Source organism: Coenobita brevimanus, chromosome 46, assembly GCF_032717465.1.
Source record: "Coenobita brevimanus isolate Jiangsu-jjx chromosome 46, ASM3271746v2, whole genome shotgun sequence".
Taxonomy (NCBI): domain Eukaryota; kingdom Metazoa; phylum Arthropoda; class Malacostraca; order Decapoda; family Coenobitidae; genus Coenobita; species Coenobita brevimanus.
The window spans coordinates 9,602,854-9,622,974 of NC_136999.1; the positions used below are offsets into that span (position 1 = coordinate 9,602,854).

Below are 20,121 nucleotides of genomic sequence, written 5' to 3' on the forward strand. Positions count from 1 at the left end.
AAATGGAAAGAAACAGGCTGAAAACCGGCAAAAGTTTTTCCTTCCATCCCCTCGGGGTCAGACCTGTTCCCTGTCGTGAATAAAATCGCCAGGTAGTTGCCAAATATGTTGTATGGAATGCGTCACACAAGTATACGCAGTTCTAGATTTGCGCCAATATCTGAGGTCACTGCACAATACCACACATCTTACTCCCTGATCTGTACCAGTCTTGTGATGCACAGAATTTAATAGCTTTTCCTTAACCAATCACCGACCGTAATTCGAGCATATCAGCAATATTAGTCTGTTCAGCATTTTTTTTTTTTTAAAGAAGATGAACAGAGGAAGGAAAAACAAATTAAATAAAAAAAAATGTCTTGTTTTTACAGAAGATGAACAGAGAAAGGAAAAAAAAAAAAAAAAATAGTCCATACACCAAATTACAGATGTCCTCCATTCTCAAGTTTATGATTATACACATGAACAAAATTTATTTACATTTTTTAACCCCATCATCAAATTTAAGCATAGCAACGATCCTGGCTTCTTTGATGCCTTCAGACAAACAGAATTTCTCATCATTTTTTCCTGATTCATCTACCTGATTTTAGCTTAGCATTGATCTCGGTCTGTGCATCGCTTAGTCTGTAATTTGAGATACACATCAATCTTAATTCTTTTCCTTGATACAGCCACCTAATTAATTATGTATCTGGTGTACCTGGCGTATCTGGTGTGAATCACTGAACTGGCCTTGATTGATGCCCCGGGTGTGGTGTGAAATTCTTACTGTATATGTACATTTGCAGTGCTTATGATTTCTGTCGGCAATGGGGTGTTGTTTTTGGCATCGGGAATCTCAGTGTTGTTCTGTGCAGCGCTTACCTTAAGAGACTTTACATACAAAGAGAATGTCTTAAGATTTACACGATTTCAGCGTAGAGATCACCATAAAACGACTACTGTATATGGCGTGGATCCTTCAACTGATAATGATTGAGGTCTTGCGTTACCTGTGATATTTTTATACGTATTCCCCAGTGTTTCAGCCAAGTATAAAGACCAGTAGTTTATGATGTCAATATCTGGAGTTAATACGTAATATCAGGAATTTTTGTACTAAATGAATAGAATATCTTTATGCCGTGTCCTAATTTAGAGCCAACTTCTTGCGTACTTAGGATCCTGTTTTATGCAGCGATTTTATCATTTTTTAAAGATATACTTTGTTATTACCATCTTTTTTTTTAAATGATTCAGCAGCTCGGAGTCAAATCCGAGTTCATTACGGAATATGAGATAAAATAAGTTTGGCATGTGCAGTGCTTATAATTCTTCAAATAAACAACATTCCTTCACTTTTTTCCAGATTCAGCCGCCTAACTTGAGCGTAGCAACAACCTTGGCATATTTTACGTTCCTCAGACAAGCAGCATATCTGATTATTTTCCCCGACTCACTCACCTATTTTTAGCGTAGCAACCACCACAAGCGAACAATGCATTTGGCGTGGATCCTTCAATTGGCCCTGACTGATGCTCGCGTGTGAGGTGATACTTTCATATGTATTTGCAGTGTTTTAGTCAAGTTTGTAGTATCGCATTTTTCGAATTCATGTCAATATCTAGGTGTTGTTCTTGTAATCTGATCAAGAATTTTGGTGCTGATTTGTGCAGCGCGTACAGCCAAGAGCATAATTTCGCCGACACTTCTTTGCCGACTGCGACATACGATGGTGTTACAGGAACTATTTTCGTGTAATAGTAATATAAAGCACACAACAACAGGGTATGAGAAAGACGGATACTCTCTGTTGTTTGAAGAGGAATGAGAAATATGGACAGCAGGACACAATCTTAGCAAAGGATTATCAGTGAATTTTTGCTCGTTGTACATTACGATCCCTCATGCAAACGAAATTGCATTGTATCGCATAGTTTATCATTCCGTAGATACAGAGTGTTTCGATATAACTTTTCATGATTCAGCCACCCATTTTAGCGTGGCAATCATCACATAAACGAACAATTTATTAAGAGTAAATCCATCAATTGGCCTTGATTGATGCTCTGCGTGTGAGGTGAAACTTCATAATGCATTTGTAGTGTTTGTCAGGCCTGTGGGTTGGAATTCGCGTCAATATCCGAGTGTTTTTCTAGCAAATTCATTAACAATCATGGTGCTGATTTGTGTAACCTGGTTTGTGTATCGCTTTTCTTTATCTTTCCGTGGTGCTTCATGTGGTGGCACCGATATACTCGTAACTTTGCGGTGAAGCTGCCCGGTTATACACACGTCCCTCAACTCCCTCCCTACCCCTCGAAAGGTGGAAGGTGCCCTGCAGGAGAGGGTCAATTTCAGCCTACAGTCCACTGGGTTTACATTCAGATGAGCCTGGGGTTGCAAATACTATTACTACCATCCCGTAGATAAATAGTTTGTTATATTTTTTCTCGACTTAGCCCACTAATTCTAACGTCTCAACCATCATAAGCGAACAATGCATTTGGTGCGTATCCTTCAAATGGTCCCTGACTGATGCTCTGCGTGTGATGTGTAGTTCCCCATGCAAGCGGTCTACACCACGACCATTACTACCACCATCATCACAATTACAACTACAACCACCACCACCACCACCACAATTACATCCACAACCACCACCACCACGACTACAGGCACCATCTCCACCACTCATATTACCACCACCACAACTACATCCACAATCACCATCACCACCATCACTATACCACCACCACCACCACTATGCCATTTCCACACCTTGAATACTGTGTCTGGTTTTCATGACATTTGACGAGCTGTAATCATGAGTTACTTGGGGGTTTCCTTGATTAATAGTAAAATCGACCCCTCCACCTGACTACATCTGGTTAAGCGGGGCTAGGAATCTTCGTCAAGTTAGCAGAAAAGCTCTAAACCACCACCACCACCACCACATTACGATTACTACCACCACCACCAACCACACCCCAACGCTAACACAACCAGAACGACCACCACTCCTTCCCCACAGCCACAACAACCATCAATCCTTCCCCACGCCGCCACCACCACTACCACCATGCATGTCTACCCACAATTCAGGAGGGGCGCCCCGCATCGAATCCTGTGTGTGTGTCGGGAGTTTACGAGGGGGAGCTAAAATATTCCGCGTATTATCTCAGCGGAGCCACCACCATCTCGTACCTCTCCACTCCCATGGCCTTGCTTTATTTATTTTTTATGTTTATTTTTGCTACCTCGGGACGGATTTTTTTTTATACTTCTTTACTCCAAGGATGTGATGTTTCGTTCCTCGTACTTCCAGGTGATTTTATGTACTGTATACCTGTTTATTTTAATGACATTTTTTTTCTTGTTATCTCTAGACGACGTTACCTATTACCCTCCATTTTTATATGATTACATAGGTGCCACCCACATGTAGGTGTTTCTCTGCCGAATCACACCTGGAGCTCAAAGTAAGCACTCATTCAAAAGTATGCACGCACTCAAATGTAAGCACGCATTCAAAACTATGCACTCAAAAGTACGAGTAAGCACGCATTCAGAAGTGACCAAGCACTCAAAAGTATGCATACATTCAAAACTAAGCACGCACCCAAGAGTAAGCACTCACAAGTAGGCACGCACTTTAAAGGTAAAGCACGCACTCGAAAGTAAGCACTATCTCTGGCAGCCTCCCTATTCAGTCCCTTATCTCTGAGGTCACACTTTTATGACGTCGTCCCTGGTCTTTTTCGGTCTGCCAGGCGCAATCCTACCCCCGACGTTCATGCATCTCACTTTCTGCACCCAACTGTCGTCCTTCATCCTCTAAACATGCCCAAACCATCTCAAACTACCCCTCCTCATCACAACACCAATACACTCAAGTCCCATCCATCCTTTCAACCCTTCAATCGTACACCAACTCCCCCTCCCCCCAGGCCTCGCATTCAAGGGCTCACTACACATCCACCTAGTCACTGTCATTTCTGTACGTTTGAGCCAACGAACATCCTCTTCTTTTACTGCCCAGGTCTCACTCCCATACAGCATTACACTCCCAACACATGCCGGATACGAAGATCCCTTAGCGAGAAAGGAGAGTCCTCTCAATGTCAGGAAAGGCAACAGCTTCCTGAACTTCCTCCAACCACTCCTTACCCTAACCACAGAGCTAGCTCCAGCCCCACCTCCACCACATAACATGTCCCCCTTGAGGCAAACCACACATGGCCACTCTCCCTCTGCTTTGACAGTACCGCCACCAGCCCTCGATATCATCACTTTTGTTATATTCGCATTTACTTTTGAACCCTTGTACCCTATTCCATCTCTCCATTTCCTAAATGTGCGGCAATTGATCATAAAACTTGGTAAGACCTTTCACGTATACGACCACTGACCTCCAAACCCAGTCTTTACCATAGTCTCCGCTGTTTGGTAATCCTACGTTGTGTGTATTTTTGTTACTCGGAGCCCCAGCTGTGTGTAAAAATAAACTGTCTGCTTATATCCCCCCCGAGAAAGACTGTGGCGCAGAGCTCAAATAAATGCAAATTAACTCCAAAAATACTTTACATCCATCACGTTCTGGGTCAACCTGGAGAAGGAGACTTGGCTGGGTGGGTGTGTTGGTGGGTGGGGTGGGTTCGTCGCTCTAGCTTATAGGGTGTGGTGGTGTATGGTCAGGGTGTTTGATGTAGTGTGTCAGGATATGTGTGTGTTCGGTGTGTCTGGAGCTAAGGTCTCGGTCTCGGTCTCGGTCTGTGTGTGTGTGTGTGTGTGTGTGTGTGTGTGTGTGTGTGTGTGTGTGTGTGTGTGTGTCTGTCTGTCTGTGTGTGTGTGCTAAGTCAGATATAGGGCTCAAGACAGGTAGGTGGATTTTGATGGAGTACAAACAGAATTGCTAAATGTGGGCAATTAAGTCTGCTGAGGGATGTTTGTCGTGTGTGTGTGTGTGTGTGTGTGTGTGTGTGTGTGTGTGTGTGTGTGTGTGTGTGTGTGTGTGTGTGTGTGTGTGCAGAAGGTGAATATCGACATAATTGCAGTAAATACAAGACAACAGTGACGTGCCGTAATAAAAAAAAAAAAATAAAAAAAAAGTGCTCTATTTCTTTTACACTTACACGTTTCATATTTTCCTTTCATAATTTACTTCGCGTAGCTTAGTGACTATTACGCCTCTACATCCTTTCCGTCGGACGTCTTTGTAACTAGAATCATAATATTCTAGTGTTAATCTAATAATATAACTCAGCATTCAGGAGGCCGGCAATTTTAAGCCAAGTTAAAATGAAAAGACTATAAAAAAAAAAACCTACAAAAAAAATCTAGTATTCTATTATCGCTGATGCCAGACGATTTTATTAATCTGAGTCATCAAAAATCTGAGTGTCAATACTGTTACAATTAACCCTCTGACGGCCAGAACTCAAACATTCTATTCCAGCCAATACCGGACGACTTGATTCAGCTGAGTGAGTCATAGGAGCCTGAGAGTGTTAATCCTCCCAACCCCATGAGAGAAGAGCCCATCAGCCTGACAAAATTGAGAACTGATGAACGTACGGGTGGTGGGGCAGGACCAGGGCTTTGATAAACTGCTTCATTACGACGAGGAATTTATCATCATCATCATCTCAGCCGCCCCATTAGTCAGACCCTTGACCCCTTTGTCTGAAATTTCTGTTTAACACACCTAACTAATGTGCCTATTCCCCCTCCCCTAAAAAAAAAAAAAAAAAAAAAAAAAAAAAAAAAAGACTTGCCCCACCCCCCTGGTTACATCATCGCGTCGTCATATCATCATCATCATCATCCTTATGACTTTTTCCCACCTAAGGTTCGGGTGAGGTAGGATCCAGACACAAAGAAGGACAGAGTACTAAGATGGGATAAATATCAACAGCATTCCCTGTGAAATGCTAATCACAATCCACATATTCCAGCCTCCGAACCTCTGCCTCCACCTAACAAGACTAGCCAATTGCCCATATTATTCGTTTCCTAATAAGCCCAATCACATTCTCCTTATGAAACAAGAATAAGCTTATGGTCTTGATGTTGGAAGAATAACCTAAAATCGCCTGGATATTGCGACTGAAGCCCAAGTACTATAATCCTGATATAGCACTTTACGACGCACGGTACATATCGTAGGGAAAAAGTTCAGAATTTTGACGAAAACAAACTCAATTATATATCCCTTTTACAACCTACATTCATATATTCGTTTTATAACCAGACGCGTGTATGAAAAATTGCTTAGAAAATTTATGAAGAAAAAACATAGAGAGGTGCAATAGCCTTCCCGACATTGATTTTCCTAAAGTCATGTGGTGTTTTCATTTAATTAACTAGAAAGCATTGGCCGGCATTTACTCCCACGGAAAATTACACCCACGAGTACTTATAAATCAAAGACATGTTATTTGTGGTGCTTGTGTTGGTAGTTGCAGAGTAAACTTGGGGAATGAAATATATGTTGAGGGAGAGTGTAATGTATTGTGAACGTTTAGTCACTATCAGGCTTTATAAATACACAGTCTATGTGTTTGTGGGGTTCACACACACACACACACACACACACACACACACACACACACACACACACGTACATAGGCACGTACACTCGCACGCACGCATGCAAGTATGAGAGAGAGAGAGAGAGAGAAATTAATACACTTATCCAGGAAAATGACAAATTGCTCCTTCGATCCTTCGCTTAACAGTCTTTCACATTCTTTATAAACTAGCACACTCTTACTCAATCTATTTCTCACTAAATTGTCTCACGTTTTCATTCACTTTCTCACCTCTCTCTCTCTCTCATCACCCATTCTCATTCTTAAAATCAAACTCACTCCCTTGATCCATCGCTAAGCAGTCACACTCTTTCCCACACATTCTCACTCACTATCTCATACCCACCCACTCCCTCACTTGCCTTTCTGACACCCCACCCATCACTCTCTCACTCTCGCTCGTCACGTTTCCACTCACATTTTCTCTCACTCCCTCCCTCACACTCCCACTCATTCTTTCTCAAATCCCTCCTCAAACAGTCTCATTGCAATACTTTCACACACTCACTCACACACACCCTGCTTCACCCACTCTTTCACAAAAACAGTCTTGACACCCATTTAGCTTTGAGTTTCTCACACTCCATCCACCACTGACTCACTCTCTCTCACACTTTTACCCATTCACTCTCACTCTCTTACTCTGCTGCACTCTGGTCTCACACACCTTCTCACTCATTCCCAAGCTTTCACTCACTTACTCTCCACGCTAGTCACACACACACACACACACACACACACACACACACACACACACACACACACACACACACACATTCTCACACTCCTACTCACTCACTCTCTCTCCGCTGGTCACACACACATTCTAATTCTCCCACTCTCACTCACTCACTCCCTCACACTCTCAACGCTGCTCACACACACAGAATCTCACTCATTCTCCTAATCGCACTCACTCAATCACACTCTCATTCTTTACATTCTGAACGGCCACCTAACCATCTTCATACTGCATCCATCACAGTCCCGGCGAATGGCTATATGACCGGCTGGGGCAAATTTCACAATCTAACAGCCGTAAGTCACTGTTATTTACTACACTTTGTCAGGCAGTGTCGCGAAGGGCTTGAGACTCTTTGCCAACAATATCCTTGCAAAAGAACAACGAAGAAATGTGAATAAGGATACAAGCTAACACTGTAATAAAAGTAAGAAGGAGGTAATAAAATGAATGAAGTAAAAAAGTCGGTGACAGGTAGTTAAAAAAGGCATGTAACCACTCCAACACTCCATGAGAAGAGGAAAAAAGATAATAAAAGTATGTGCTCAGTACTAAAAGACGGGAACAGCCAAATAAATAAAAAATTAAACTGCCAAACAGGTAAATAAACAGTAATAATAAAATCCTATTAACATATGTCAGTAAACAAAAAATAGCAGCCAGTTGAGGTGTGAGGATTCGTGAGGATGCTATTGTCCTTTAAAATACTTATGGGTAGGTGACAAGGCTTGATCCCTGGTGGCATTACAAGATCGACAAACTTCCAGCCATTTCTTGGGGATTACATAAAACACTAAAGTCAAATAAATATACAAAAACAATAAATAAAAATAAGTAAAATGAAACCTGATGATATAAACACGATCACTTTATTCCTAACGTTACTCCTCGTGGAAACAGAAAGACAATGTAGATTTCTAAGCTTTTACTTCCTGTCCCAAAGCAGAGGTATTTCAGCTCTTAATTTCCTTCCTGCCTTCCTATCACAATCGTTATCAGCAACACAGCATCTACAAGAGAACTACAACGTGTCGTGTGCAGAAATAAACTAGTGGGGAGGAAGTGTTTAGGAAATTCTTAGGGTCGAATTTCTGGGCGGCAAAGAAGGCTACGCAGCACCTCTTTCTTTGCGATCTGTTTTATATATTGTACTCCTCTCATCTCAACACTACTGATACAAACAATGTAAATTCGATTTTCACACACAAAAGATCATGAAACAGTAATGTGCTAAAAAAAATTGCCAAGGAAGAGGTGCTACGAAGAACAGGGCCTTTGATTTCATATGAATGCGACTTACTATGACTAGAGCATCCAGCCACAGAAATTTTCCAGGAAAATATTTGTTGGACGAAACGATATTATTTTATTTTTCGGGACACATACGGTACTCCACAAAGATTTTTTTTTTTTATGTATGTATGTACTCATACATACAAACATATATATATATATATATATATATATATATATATATATATATATATATATATATATATATATATATATATATATATATATATATATATATATATATATATATATAATCAGTTTGGCAAAGAAAGAGAGAGCGTCAGAACTCACTGTAGTTGTAAATAACACCCACACCCACACACACAAACACTCCATACGATACCAAACTACATACTGCCACATCTCACACTGTTAAGCCTCCCATTGCCATGCCTTTCAACTTACAGAGCACAAAAATGACTCCAAACAACCAATAAAATCATGTCTACGAGCATAAAACTTGTAAGAAATGCTAAATGATGCCATGAGAAGTATAACTCTTTGGCCAGAACTTACCTTTTTTTTCTGATGCAAGTTCGTCTCCCAGTAACCATATGACGAATGCAGAGGACCATGGGTATATACAAAAAGAAATGCTGCGAGGACTATGTTACTATGTGCTGTGTTTGTCTCTTGAGTTACTGGTTATGTATTGTGTTTGTGCGTTGTGTCAGTGTGTGAATTGCTGCTTTGTACTGAGTTATGTGCTGTGTAAATATGTGTTGTGGAAGTATGTGCTCAGTGTGTGTTGTGTATGTGTTCAGTGTGTGTTGTGTATGTGCTATGTGTATGATGTGTATGTGTTGCGGATCTGCTGTGTTAATGCGTTGTGTTAGGCTGTGTGGTTTTAAGAGCAGTCCCAAGTAAAAGGGGGTACGATAAGGAACATAAGCCTTCCTATCATTCCACTCCGCCTAAGGTCAGAGAAATTTATTAGGCCTCTCTCAGCCTTGGAAGATATGCTAGGAGAGGGCGTTGAGAAACAGAAAAGGTTAATATTAGCGAACTATTCGTCCCTACCTTCACACTCACGATCAAAAGTTAGCCAACACTTCCCTACTGACTGGCGATGGAAAGCGTTACAGACACGAAATACTTATATGCTGAGTGTAACATGAAGAACATAACAAAAGGGTAAGACGAGAACGGGTATTCTCTAGCGTTCAAGGAGGAATGAGAAATATGGAAGGCAGGACACATACCAAGAGGAATGGAATATAAAGGAAAGCAGGACACACAGCAGGAAAAATCAGAAAAATGGAAAGCAGGACACAGCATGAGGAATGAGAAAAATGGAAAGCAGGACACATACCATGAGGAATGAGAAATAAGAAAGGCAAAACACATTGCAGAGGATTAAGAAATAAGGAAAGCAGGAAACATAGCAGGAGGAATGATATATAAAGGAAAGCAGGACTCACAGCAGGAGGAATTAGAAATAAGGAAGGCAGGACACATAGCAGGAGGAATGAAAAATAATGAAATCAGGACTCATAGCAGGAGGAATGAGAAATATGAAAGGTAGGACTCCCCGCGAACTTTAATATGGTTTGTTGGCGAACTTTTGCCCGTGACAGTTCAAGTTTCTTCACACCTTACCTCCTTTTCGGCAGGCACAGGTGAGTCTTCGAGGAGCCAGGTGAGCTGAGCGGAAGGACGTGACCCCCGCGAGGTGCACCGTAGTCGCAGTCGCTGGCCCTCCTTCGCTACCGTCCCGCCCGTGATCACCACACTCGTAGGTAGCACTGTGGGAGGGAAAAGTGAGTTTAATGTTGAAAAAAGTAAACAGGAAAAGAAAGTTTAGACTAATGCAGAAGAAGTAAGAAGGTTATATGTAAGCGGGAAGAAAAAGAAAGGCTACATATTTGTAGTAAGATGAGAGGTTTGAGTACTGAAGGCGTACAAATGTATGCACTTAGTTACATCACATTCCTAAGCAGCGCTTTCGAAAAGAAACGAAAAAATAAATAAATATCCACTTAGGTACAGGTCTGTCATATCCACAGGTATCACCGTGGTAGGAAGAATGGTCAGGTATTTAATTACATCACACTTGGAAGGAGAACTGAGGGAACGAGAAGAAAGATTTCAGATCCATTATAAAATATCAGATTCATAAGTACTGCTGAGGGAAGAAGAGGAGGTTAAACATCCCCTTACCTTCACACTCAGAGACAGCAGTGTGAGAAGAAAAGTTAGATATTTTTTGGCTACGTCACACTGAAAGGTAGGACTGTCAACAGGAATGTTAGAATACACTTAGTTGCATCACGTTCACAGGCAGAACTGGGGAAATTAGAATGGTTAGATACCAAGTTAATTACGTTACACCGAGAGGAGATGGAAGGTTAAATATCCACTTTGGCACTGTGGGAAGAGGATTAAGTGCTAGAGTAACGCGCAAAGATTAACTATGGCAATTAAAAGCGTGATAAGCAAGTGTGAACGATGAGGAGGCATAAAAACAGATGAAGGAGAGTACTGGACGGCTGAAAAATAAATGGAAATGCATATGGATGGATGGATGGATGGACGGATGGATGACTTATTTTCACTGGCTCCTATGATGACGATTCACCCTCGTTTGCATTTTCCTTTGCCTAATTTTGGATACCTCCCACTCTAATTACACAGTGTGGAAAATTTGGTTAGGAAGACGACGATAATTATAAATGTCGGTATATGAAGCCTCTATTCTATTTATATCACTGAGGCATATAGTCTGGAACATGACGATAATTATGTGTCAGCACGTGAGAGCCCATGATTGCTAATTATGTGCCACAATACCCGTCTCTCCCGTATACTGACTGCCTCCTTTTCTTCCCCACACTCCTTCATCACAGGGAATAAGAGACGACACCCACCACGATTCATGTCCCCCAGTATGCTCCACCTTTACCAACGTGTCCTCATGTCCCGACCGATCATTACCAACAAGTATTCATGTCACTACCAAGGCGTAATGCACCCTGGCTCCAAAAAATATCGGTGTACAGTACAATATGATGCATGTTAATTCTGCATAGGCGAATAATTCCGGACGAGATCGAACCCACGTGCCAATACTTTTTAGGACTAGTCTACAACGGAGATACATTACGGAAAACTTCAAAGGCAGTGAGGGAAGTACCGTACATCACCTATAAATAAACCTACAGTAGTGTCAGAGTCAGTATGTCATTCCAAGAACCAACAGAGATCGAACATGGGAGTAGGTAATAACGCAAAGTACGACAATCATTCTGTATCCGTCATGGCTGAGCGATCGAGCCACAGACATGGGTTCACATTTCGCGAGAAGAATACATTAAGCACCGAACCACAGCAGTCCCTACATATATACAACTGCAGAGAGAGAGAGAGAGAGAGTGGGGGGGGGGTGGATTCACCGGTACGACCTACGACCACCAATAAGTCGTCAGCGAATTTGTTTTACTTCCCGGCGCTTCCCAACCGATTGGAATCATAAAATTGCAGCTGCTACGTTTTGCCGGGGATTGATATTCATGGGGTACTGGAAGCGAGAGGGAAGAGAGGGGCAGGGAGAAGGGTTAGAAAGAGAAGGGAGAGGGAGAAAGGAGAGGAGAGGAGAGGAATGGAGGGGATGGGGAGGAGATTGTATAAGTGAGAGAGAGAGAGAGAGAGAGAGAGAGAGAGAGAGAGAGAGGGATACTGGAGGATGAGCAGAGGAAAGATGAAGGAAGAGAGGGGAGGAAAGAAAGAAGGAAGGAAGGACAGAACTGGGAAAAAGGAATGTGTGGAAGAGTACGGAAGGATGCGGGGGAGATGAAGAGATGTTAGTACTAAGGTTGGAGAAGGACAGCAGGGAAAGGAAGAGAGAGAGAGAGAGAGAGAGAGAGAGAGAGAGAGAGAGAGAGAGAGAGAGAGAGATGAGCTGAGGGACAAAAAAAAAAGGAGGGGGAGGGGAGGAAAAGAAAGAAGCAGAGGGAATGGGAAAGGACGAAAAAGGGAAGGGAGAAAGCAGGGGGACAGGTCTATGTACAAGTGCACTAATAGCTTTTCCGATAGAAGAGTGACAGTGTGGCTTGTTTCATTTTTCACTGCGCAGGGGTTCGAGCGTGGCGTAGAAGTTAAATGAATCGTGCTTTTTTATATTTCATGTGTGCTGTGGATGATGCTCTTGCTTTCCTAAAAAAAAATCTGAAAGGCTGGGTGATAGCTACATGAAAACACAGACAGAGAAAAAGAATGAGAGCAATGTTTTGTTTGGTGTGTGTGTGTGTGTGTGTGTGTGTGTGTGTGTGTGTGTGTGTGTGTGTGTGTGTGTGTTTTCTTGTATGCTTCGTGATACCTGTGAATGGCAAACAGACATATACAAACAGCACATAGATACATAAACATGCACACAGAATGACAGACATACGTAATATTTGGTATCCTTTTAACTGCAAATATAGCAATCAATATGAGGTACACTATCTCCTTGGAGGAAAAATAGCAGATATTATTAATCCTTCTCCATGCTGGCGGAGTACGAACGAGGAAGAATTGCACTTAAAGACAACGACCCGTATTCTCGCCGGATATGAAGACTCCCTAGCACCTCTTCCTTAGCGATTTGTTTTTGGATAAAGGTGGTTAATATCCCTTCATGCGTTATTCATGGAGCGTATGGCAATGCTTGATGGATTTATATAACACAAAATAGGACAGAAAGGTGTAATAAGCAAATTAAATCACTTAGGAAAATGTGTTAGGGAGCTTCCTTACTCGACGAAAATACTGGCGGGTGAGTCGAAGTGTTGTAATGGCTCAGTTTGTAAGTGCCAGCGTAAAATGAATCGCTTAGGACGGTGTTAAGGCCCTCTCCCACTTCGGCGAAAGTGTGGAAGATAAAGTCACGATGTGTCAAAAATCCCCAATCGTGGGTATTCGTGATCAAAATCTTGTACATTCGTGGCATTGCGCCGATACGTCGCACGAGGTGGAAATTTGTCGTGGGGGGCCACGACGTTTTCATGCTGCATGAAAACATCGTGGCCCTCCACGATTTCGTAAAATTTCGCAGATTAGTCGTTGACAACAAGGCGAGGCCTCGGCGACGTCGGCGATTACCCGTCGTATAAACCGCGTATGATCGCCGACATCGGCGAGGCGTCGGCGGTGAAAAAAACCGTTAAGATGTCATACGGTCATACGGCGAAGCGTTGGGAATGTATCGGCGATGCATCGGTGAGGTTAATACGACATAGCCTACGTAAACCGTACGATATGTACCGGGTTGTGCGACAGTAATATTTCATCTTATGAATGTCGGTGATATATCGCCGACATTTCGCGGATGAACCGTCGATTAATCGCCTTAAATACGCCAATGACGGCGAGGCACCTGCGATGGCCTCGGCGTTTTGTCTGCAAGGTGCGTGCGATGCATTCGCCGACACATCGACGATACATCGTCGACAGCACGCCGCCGTTGTACCTTTATCGCCGTTGTGTTGCCTTAAAAAAAAACGTTAAAATTTGAGTTTAGAATAATGCTTGCACATTACGCCGACATATCGGCGATATGTCGGCTACTAGTCGCCAGTTATATCGTATACTCCGCCGAGGTGTTGGCGTTTTGTCGTACTGGTGTCGCCGGTATTACGCCGACACCACAATTCTTGGTCAGAATCGTCGACACATCACCGACTCCGGCCACGATTTTCATCGTGGCTTCATCGTGTCTATTTACGCCGAAGTGGGAGAGGGCCTTTAGGGAGCTTCCTTACCCGACGAGAATTAGGGCCAGTGACTCACGTGAAGGTCGAAGTGCTGTAATGGCTGTGTTTGTAAGTACCGTATCTGTATGTGTCTGTATATCTAAGTGACTGTACATGGGGGAGGCGGTGACTGAATCGGTAGAGAGGCGGCCTGCAGTCCTAATGCACCCAGGTTCGAATCCCGGCTGGGGCAGGGAACAGTTTGAGGATTTGAATTTCATAAAAAAACAGACTTTCCTGATCTACCAGATGACCCGGCAACATGTCATAAAAGTACCCCCGCTAATACCAATACACCAGTCCTGTATGAGACAGCCCTAGCATGTATTCAACATGGACGGTGGGTGTAAGCGCCGAAGTGGTGACATGTGGAGATGTTGGAGGACTACTGGGTCTTGGGATAGCCCACTGGCCCCGAGAAATAGGCCCTGAAGCTTTTGCCCAGAGTCGGAGACTATATATATATAAAAAAAAAAAAGTGTATATGTAAGTGTACATGTCATCGCTGCGAACTGACAGGGTGTGAGCATTTATAAGCCTATGAGAACACTTACACTCACTACACACTTTTAACAACTACCAAAGCCTGTATTTCCAACCGTAGATAAGGGGCACACTCTACACGCAGAAAGGTGAGACAGATTGGCCTCTTTATGATGATGTAAAGTTTTCAAGACATCACCACATACACACACACACACACACACACACACACACACACAAAACAAGCATTCTACACTTATACCTGTATCTTTTTGTACTATTACCGGTATTTAGTATAAGAACAAAATTACACTTCAGTCAGTAACAATCCATCTACAGTTCTTTCAACAGGATATCAGTAGAGGTGATGGTGGTGGTGACAGTAGCAGCAGTAGTAATAGTAGCAGCGTAATAGTAGTAGTAGTGGTGATAATAATAGTCATAGTAGTCACTGTCGTTGCTGTAGCAGTCCCTAGTTCATCTGAAATGAACTCATAATACTATCGAATGAAGCTGCCACTTTCCTGCAGCCCACCATCCTCCTTTTTTGGGTGGATGGGGAGGAAGATGAGAGACGTTTGTATAACTGGGCACTGAATCCACCTGAACAAATCGATGCCACCACATGAAGGCGCCACTTTCCTGCACCCTCGGGAAAGAATAAGACAGATACTGGAAGAGAGATGCGCTAAACACTGCCTAACTCACAATCACATAATATCCCCAAGAGGCACACACCCACGGCACAATTCCATGCATCCTCCCTTTGATAAGCAGGCAGCGGTATAATCACAGTAATGCACCCACCGTAATGAAATCCTTCGCTTTAAAGGCTTGCGTTGTGTTGATCAGATGTGCAAGACAGTCACCTGAACTTTGCTACACGTGAATATTAAGGGGTTAGTTACCTGGTTTTTAAAGTTCTTGTAGGTAATGCATGTGTCAGTGTAAGTGGACGTTTGTATCTATTTACCTGTCAATCTATCTATCTACCTTTATCCTCGGCTACCTAATGATTTCTCTATCTGTTTACCTACCTACCGACATACATACATGCCTATCTACCTACCTACCTGCCTATATATCTATTCTATGTGTTTACTTACCTACATACCTGCGTTCTTATCTATCTTTTTTCTGTCTACTGAGCTGTTCATCTATTCATTTGTCTATCTAACAAGCTTATCACTGTTATCATACTTCCGGGACAGTGACAAGTAAAGGTAGTTACGGCGTTGGCTCAATCGGTAGAGAGGTGGCCTGCGGTCCTCCCGGACCTGGTTCAAATCCCCGCTGGGGCAGTTTAAGGATTTGAATTTCGTATAAAGGAGACTTTACTGATCTACCAGAAGACCCGCCGACATGTCGTAAAAATACCCCCGCTAATACCAATACATCAGTCCTGTACGAGACAGCCCTAGCATGTATTCAATATGGACGGTGGGCGTTATCGCCGAAGTGGTGACATGTAGAGGTGTGTGATAAGCAGGAGGACTACTGGGCCTTGGGAGCAGGCTGTGAAGCCTATGCCCAGAGTCGAACAAATAAAGAAAAAAAATCAAGTATTCAAGTAGCCACCAGTCTGTCTGTCTGTCTATCTATTTGCCTTTCTGCCTGTCTGTCAAAAAATTTAGTCGTCTAGCTACCTATCTTGTCTGTCTGTCTATCCATCCATCTATATATCTATCTGCTGTATTCAGCTGTTCTTTTAAGGTGTTATAGCCAGTATAAGTAAGATGTGTGTGTGTGTGTGTGTGTGTGTGTGTGTGTGTGTGTGTGTGTGTGTGTGTGTGTGTGTGTGTGTGTGTGTGTGTGTGTGTGTGTGTGTGTGTGTGTGTGTGTGTGTGTGTGTGTGTGTGTGTGTGTGGTATGTCTTGCGTTATGGAGGCGCCTTCGCTATACCACCCATTTACGTATTTCACGCTGAGCTGCGCAAACCGCCTGTCTGCCTGTCTACGATCTTTCTATTTGTCTGTTTGACTGTCTGTCTGCATGTATGTATGTGTAGGTATATATGCATGTTATGTATTTTATCTGCACGTGTGTAGGGCCATGAATCAGCATGTCTATCTACCTGTGAACCTGCATATCTATCTACCTGTCTGTCTGTCCATCTATCTATCAATGTCTATCTATCTATCTATCTATCTATCTGTCTTCTGTCTACTTACCCACCTTTTCACCTACCGACCCAAACACCTACCTACTAGCATAAATACCTGTAAATCTCTCTCTCTCTCTCTCTCTCTCTCTCAGTGGGTAAGAGTGTCAGATCGAGACTCTCAAATACCCTCAACAATCTTTACAAGTCCAGTGGGCAAACATTCGCTGGGAGTCAACAAACAGAGGGAAGGAGTTGGTCTGGGGATTGAGGGGGTGGGGGTTAGGGGGCTCAGGAAGGTGGTGGGGGCCAAGGGGTGGGGGGAGAGATGGAGAGTAAAGGGGAAGAAGGGGGAGAGATGGGAAGTAAAGGGGTAGGAGGAAGCGGGGTGACTGTTTGAGGAGGGGTGAGAAGAAGGGAGATGGAGCGGGGGGAGAAGTGTGAGACTAGGGGAGGTGGAGGGGGGTGAAATCAGGGGGAGAATGAGGTGGGGGGAGGGAAGGGAAGAAAGAGGACTGAGAGGAATGGGAGTTGCGGAAAAACAACGGAGTAACTCGTGAGGATTAAGACTGCAGGCATAACAAGGTGTGGGTGAATTTATTTGAGAGAGTGATGGTGTGGGTGTATGAAGTGTGCCTCTGTGTGCTGAAGTGTGATAAAGTGCAAGTGTGTGAGTCTGTTCATGAGCTACAGATAGATACATAGACAGAAACACAGATAGATTGATTAGACATACAGATACAGTCATAAATATATAGATATGGATAAATATAGATACTGTACTGCTAGAGGCAGACTGACAGACAAACAGACACAGATAGATAGACATATAGATAGATAAACAGACAGATATATTTTAAGGATATCTGAGTATTTGGATGTAAGAATGCGCAATAATGCATCAGAGTTTGTATATGAGGTATGTAAGTGTATCTGAGGTGTGAGGGTGTATACACAGTATGAGAGGTAAGCGAGGTATTTTTAAACCGTGTGTTTGTGTTTGTGAGAGTGTTTATGTGTACCGGTATGGGTGTCCGTGTGCAGTGTGTTAAAGTGGGAGTTGTATATCCTTGTGTGTGTGTGTGTGTGTGTGTGTGTGTGTGTGTGTGTGTGTGTGTGTGTGTGTGTGTGTGTGTGTGTGTGTAATATTCCAGCACTTGAGTTAATGAGGGGGCATCATTAGCTAGCTCTGGTATCAGATGCACCAGCTTCATCCCACCTAACCACTCACCTTCCTACACTTAAGAATTATCCTCGACGTCATCAAAGTCGATTAGGAGTTTTCTATCTATTTATCATGAATTAATCCTTATATCTATCGAGGTACTAAAAACCAATCCATGTATATTATGTCCTGGACTATACTGATCGATCGATACTCTATCTATCTAGCCATCTATTTACCTATCTGCCTACCTATCAATATCTATCTATTTGTCTAACCACCTATCTGTCTGTCTGCCTTGTCTATCAAAATATCTGCCTGTTATCTGTCTGTCTATCTATCTTTCTATCTATCTATCTACAGTACTGATGGAATTAACATCAACGTCAAAAGAATGAACCTCGAGGGGGGGGACAGCTCACGGTGGAAGGAGAGGAAAGACAGTAGTGGTGGGACCCAGAAGCAGACGGAAGGAAGGAAGGAAGGAAGGAAGGAAGGAAGGAAAGAAGGATGGAAAGTAAAGAAGGATGGAAAGTAAAGAAGAATGGAAGGAAGGATGGATGGAAGGAAACAAGGAAGGAAAGAAGGAAGGAAGGAAAGGAGGAAGGAAAGAAGGAAGTACGGAGGAAGGAAGGAAATAAGAAGGAAGGAAGGAAGGAAGGCAGGAAGAAGAAAGGAAGGCAGGAAGAAAGCAGCAAGGTAAAGAAGGAGAGCGAAGGCAACACAAGTCCCACTGAAGGCTTGTCTGGCTTTGATCCTCGACCAAGGAAGGAAGGAAGGCAGGAAGGAAGGAAGAAGGGACGAATGGAGTGAGGGGGGAAAGCAGAATGGACGAAGGGTGTAACGCGGCCACACTGAAGGAAGGAAGGAAGGAAGGACGGAAAGCAGGAAAGAGAGGAGGAAGGAAACTAATGAAGAAAGGAAGGCACGAAGTATGGAGGGAGGAAATGAATGAATGAAGGAAGGAGGGAAGGCAAGGAAGAAAGAAGGAAGGAAGGACTTTGATCCAGCAATAAGGCCAATCTTCCCAGGCTGCTTCGGCTTCTTCCTCCCCTCAAAAAGAATGGATACAATTAATAGACTGAAGGAGCGGGCCGGAGGTGAGGAGGAGGGAGGGAAGAGGTTCAAAGGAAGGAAGGAAGGAAGGAAGGAAGGAAGGAAGGAACGAACGAACGAATGAATGAAGGGGGAGGGAGGGAGAGAATGAAGGAAGGAGGGAACAAACGAACGTGCAATGGAGGGGGGAGGGAAGAATGAAGGAATACATTTGTGGAAGCTGGGCGGATGTGAGGAGAATGAGGGGAAGAGGCTGGAGGGAAGGATGGACGGAGGAGAGACAGGAAGGATTCAGGGAAGGGAAGAGGTTGGATGGATGGAAGGAAGGTTAGGGAGAGAGGGAAGAGTGGAAGAAGTTGGAAGGGAAAAAATGTCAACGATGAAAAATGGAGGGAGGGAGGGAAAGGAGGAAAGAAGGAATATTAGTAGTGGGAGGGACCTGAAGAAGAGAGAGAGAGAGAAAGAGAGAGAGAGAATAACTTCATAAGAGGAAGAAGACTGGGAAGATGGAGGTAAGTGCCTGGCTGGGAATGAGTACAGGAAGAAAGGAGAGAGGAGGAGAAAGGAAGAAGAAAGGGGGGAGGGAGAAAGGGAGAAAGGGAAGGGAAAGGGGAGGGTAAAAGAGAGAGAAAAAGGGATGGGAGAAAAGAAAGAAGGAAGAAAGAAAAGGGAAAGAAGGAACGATGGAGGACAAAAAGGAATGGAGATAAGTAGAAAGCAAAGGAATGAATGAATTAAGGAAGGGATGAGAGAGAGAGAGAGAGAGAGAGAGAGAGAGAGAGAGAGAGAGAGAGAGAGAGAGAGAGAGAGAGAGAGAGAGAGAGATTTGCAGTCATAATCTTAACCACTTAAAGAAGGTAACAAATTTCTACAGTTAATTCATACTAATACCAAACTATTTTCTTCACACTAAAAAAGGACTCTTGTACTGAATGGCCCCTGGATACTGTGCCTCTCTGGCCTAACCCTTACAAGAT

The 20,121-nt window shown here is 43.2% G+C and overlaps 1 protein-coding gene across 1 annotated transcript in view; it reads right to left on the reverse strand.

The window, feature by feature from the left end:
* The window catches only part of LOC145398806 (protein turtle homolog B-like), a 248,585-nt gene that overhangs the window by 135,724 nt on the left and 92,740 nt on the right, over positions 1 to 20,121 (reverse strand). The window contains exon 5 of the mRNA XM_080271615.1: positions 10,205 to 10,355. Within this exon, the coding sequence (XP_080127741.1) occupies positions 10,205 to 10,355 (151 nt within the window). The remainder of the gene's footprint in view (positions 1 to 10,204; positions 10,356 to 20,121) is intronic.